This window comes from Lethenteron reissneri, chromosome 47 (assembly GCF_015708825.2).
Source record: "Lethenteron reissneri isolate LAM-NWPU_2019-01 chromosome 47, ASM1570882v1, whole genome shotgun sequence".
Classification (NCBI taxonomy): Eukaryota; Metazoa; Chordata; class Hyperoartia; order Petromyzontiformes; family Petromyzontidae; genus Lethenteron; species Lethenteron reissneri.
The window spans coordinates 2,973,303-2,977,250 of NC_083825.1; the positions used below are offsets into that span (position 1 = coordinate 2,973,303).

At 52.4% G+C, this 3,948-nt stretch overlaps 1 protein-coding gene across 1 annotated transcript; it reads left to right on the forward strand.

Annotated features, from left to right (window-relative positions):
* Window positions 1–329: 329 nt before the first annotated feature.
* LOC133354400 (putative pterin-4-alpha-carbinolamine dehydratase) lies at window positions 330–1,534 on the forward strand. The gene is made up of 2 exons (XM_061571207.1): window positions 330–703; window positions 840–1,534. Exons 1-2 carry the CDS (start codon window positions 527–529, stop codon window positions 1,029–1,031), a joined length of 369 nt encoding a protein of 122 aa, XP_061427191.1. The 5' UTR covers window positions 330–526; the 3' UTR covers window positions 1,032–1,534.
* The last annotated feature ends 2,414 nt before the right edge of the window (window positions 1,535–3,948 follow it).

Below are 3,948 nucleotides of genomic sequence, written 5' to 3' on the forward strand. Positions count from 1 at the left end.
TAAAATGCAGCAAGGTGGTGCAGTGGGGGAGCACAGGTGGTGCATCTGCTAGTCATCTCGCTCAGTCAACCCACGACACCTGGGTCTGTCCCGTGACCTCCTGCACCTGCCTGGCACAGCAGTCAACCCAATACACCTGGGTCTGTCCCGTGACCTCCTGCACCTAGCCTGGCACAGCCACAGCAGTCAATCCTGGCACCTGGGTCTGTCCCGTGACCTCCTGCACCTAGCCTGGCACAGAAGTCAATCCACGACACCTGGGTCTGTCCCATGACCCTGCACCTAGCCTGACACAGCCACAGCAGTCAATACATGGCACCTGGGTCTGTCCCGTGACCTCCTGCACCTAGCCTGGTACAGCAGTCAACCCAAGACACCTGGGTCTGTCCCGTGACCTCCTGCACCTAGCCTGGCACAGCAGTCAACCCAAGACACCTGGGTCTGTCCGTGAGCTGTCAGCAGGGAGCCTTCCACACTTCACTTGACAGCCTAAAAGTGCACCTAGCCTGACACAAGCACTGTTGTGATGTCACCACCACTTAGCGGCGAACGGAGTCTGCTGTGCGCCTGTGGGTGTGCCCTCTTGAGGCTACCTGGGGGATCTTTGTCTTTGTGCGAGCAGGCGTTTGGGTTCATGACGCGCGTCGCGATGCAGGCCGAGAAGATGAATCACCACCCAGAGTGGAGCAACATCTACAAGCAGGTGAGGCACCACAGACACCCACCCCGCTCACCACCATCCCTCGCCACGATTCATCAACCCTCTCTCACCACCATCACCACCACCCCTCGCCCCCTCTCACCACTGGCCCTCATCTCCCGTGACCCCTGACCTCTAGGTGAGCGTGACCCTCACGTCGCACGACTGTGGTGGGGTCACGGAGCGCGACGTGCGGCTCGCTCGCTTCATGGACAGAGCGGCCGCCACCACCACTACCACCGCCGCAACCACCGCCGCCACCACCGCCACCACCGCCACCACCGCCACCACCGCCACCACCGCCACCACGGCGACGACGAAGACGACGTGAAGAGGGGGCGGCACACGAGCTCTGTGTGCCCACGAAGACAACGATCGTGATGAAGATGATGGTGGTGATGGTGGTGACAGTGACGACGACGATAAGCATGATGCCTGTGATGTAAGCATGATGTTAACAACGGTGATGATGATCACTGCAGTGATGGTATGACAGTGACGATGATGACGAAGATGATAAGGATGATGTCTACGATATGGATGATGTCTACGACGATGATGACGACCACCACGATATGACAACGATGATGACGACCACCACGATATGACAACGATGAATCGTATGTTTGACGATGGCGATGATGAGACTGATGATGGTGATGCAAGCGATGGAACTCCGTGGGTGACCCGTGCTCCGGTGAACACCAGTGACAGCGCGGGGGTGACGGTGGCGTAATAGTGATGCCAATGATGATGTCGAAGGTGAGATGGTAACCAAGATGATGACATCATGTCAGTGGTTGGTTGATGGTGACAGCCGTGATGATGGTGATTTGACCGGACGCTACACGTTTTCACGATATTTCTCTTCACAATAAATTGAGATGCTTGCTTTCGTCGGGAACTCCCTTGTCACTACACTGCTGGATGGACGTCTCCTCCGCTCGCTCCCACCTCTTCGATCACGGCGCCTCTTTGACCATACTTCGCCGCGCTGGGCAGTGACGGTTTGTTGGTTGAAGCGGGAGGCCCGGTGACCGGTCCAGATGCCGCTCGCCCTTGTTTCACAAAACGCGCGGGGACCTGTTAAAATATTGTACTGGTAGGAACCTCTGGTTATACCAAGCCCACAGGGCTTATTGTGTCCGTCCGTCGTGCAAGGAGGGCTGGGTGGTGAGGGAGGGCTGGGTGGGAGGGGTGGGGCTGGGTGGGGGGGTGGGAGGGTAGGCTGGGTAGGAGGGGCTGGTCACCCCGTGGTGTCCTTATAAAAACTCAACATTTAACCTACTCACGCCGGCTTGTGCCCGCCCTCAAAGTCGGCCATATTTGCGGATACACGACGCCGCCGTTGACACCTGGCCATTGACCGAGCAACCCAACGTTCCTACCAGCTCCCTCCGCAGGAATGTGTTTTTATTGTTGAAAACCGGTAACCGCATGGGTGAGAAAACCGGTTCAAAACCAGTTTTGCCGCACTTATAAAGAGAACGTCTCGCGCCAGACGCAATCGCGAACTGTCCCCGCATTTTTTTGAAGCGTGGAACGAGGGCAAATGAACAGCGCCTTGACTTAGGCTGCCCCGTGCCGCCTCTACGACACTCGACGCGAGCCAATCTGCGCCCTCCTCGTTACACCCCAGTGGGATCACCGCTTCCTGGACCGGTTCACAGAGGTCGCAAACGGGTTTTGATTCCTTACCCGTACCCGGCCGCACCAGGGTCGCAAATGGACCGGGTACGGGTACCCGTTCCCTACCCGTACCCGACCCGAAATGAGTGACAAACGGTTACTCACCAGTGACTCACGGCCTACCCGTACCTGTACCCGGCCGCACCAGGGTTGAAAACGGCTACCCGTACCCGTACCTGGCCGGGTACGGGTAGCCGGGTATCGGGTAGGGTACGGGTATCGGGTACCCGGTTGCGACCTCTGCCGGTTCATGAAATTGGGTGGCCCGTTTCAAGACGTCCCGGACCCCCCCCACCCTCCCGTTTCCCGTCTCGGCAGAAGATTGCCGTGCGGAGTTACGAGCCGGCTCAACAAATAAGTAATAATTTTAAAAACACGCTTTAATGAGATGTACCGTACTAGTAATGGCAGAACTCCACGACTCCAGGAAGTGGCCCCGAAGCTTGCCATCACGTAAGGGAAAATTAGACCCAAGCCGAAACGTAACATATACAAAAGAATGTTTAAAAATAGATATTTTTATGATAGAATATAGTATTGTCATTGTTATGACATACGTATACCAAGTTGCAGTCATACCACATTGGGAAGTGGGTTAAAATTGAGTTACAAGATTTGTGGATACAGCAACGACAACAACAGTGAGTTAATAAGAAGCGTGTATAATAAAAAGAGAGTCGAATTACATAATCGGAAGGATGTTACCGTCTCGGGTAAAGGTGAGGACGGCTGCTTGCGTTGTGGCCGAAACGTCGTGAGAATTGCATGTTACTATGTTTTATATGTATTCTTTTATTATTTCCCTTCTACGTGACTTTACCGAAAGAACCAAGAAGAAGATAAAGGTGAGATCTCGACGTTTCAGTAGATCGGCCTTGTGCAGGAATATTTCTGAATCAATATTTGGACACGCAGTTTGATTTTTTTTAATTTGGGGTACACATTCTTCACCTGAAGACGGCTGCTTGCGTTGTAGCCGAAACGTCGTGAGAATTGTTTTATTATGTTTTATTTTTATTATTTTATTACTTCCCTTCTACGTGACTTTACCGAAAGAAACAAGAAGATGAATCCCTGCAGTCACGAAAGCTTTAAATCGAAAATTTAACCGCCTCTACGGGGAGGGTTTCCACATAACTTTGAGATCCTTCAACAAGCTCCGGGATAAGAAGGCTCAGCTAATCGAGTCTCTCACCTTTCTGAAGAGATGCCGCGACTCTAAGGTAATACCAAACGCATTTACACTAACATCTGCTGCTGTAACTTCTTCTAATGCGAAACGAATTCTGTCTAGAACTAGCTTAGCTCTTATCTCAGAGAAAATCAGACTTACGCGCACCGAACTAGATCAGTTGGACAAGACACTCTACAAATCACACTTATCTTTGAGTGTAACAATGTCCACATCGGATTGGGAACATGTGGAAAAAATGACTGCCTCTTCAGCTGCCGCTATGTCGACTAAATGTAAGGACAACTTGATTTCCAAATTCAATCGCCTCTCAAACAAGAAACCGGACCCACACATTGAAAAGCTAGATATTAACAAAGTCGTAATT

Excerpts from the sequence above, each read along its gene's own strand:
- LOC133354400 (XM_061571207.1), top strand. The coding sequence starts at position 527 with ATGTCACCACCACTTAGCGGCGAACGGAGTCTGCTGTGCGCCTGTGGG. Across the intron at positions 704-839 it reads GGAGCAACATCTACAAGCAG|GTGAGCGTGACCCTCACGTC; the intron begins GTGAGGCACCAC and ends CCTGACCTCTAG.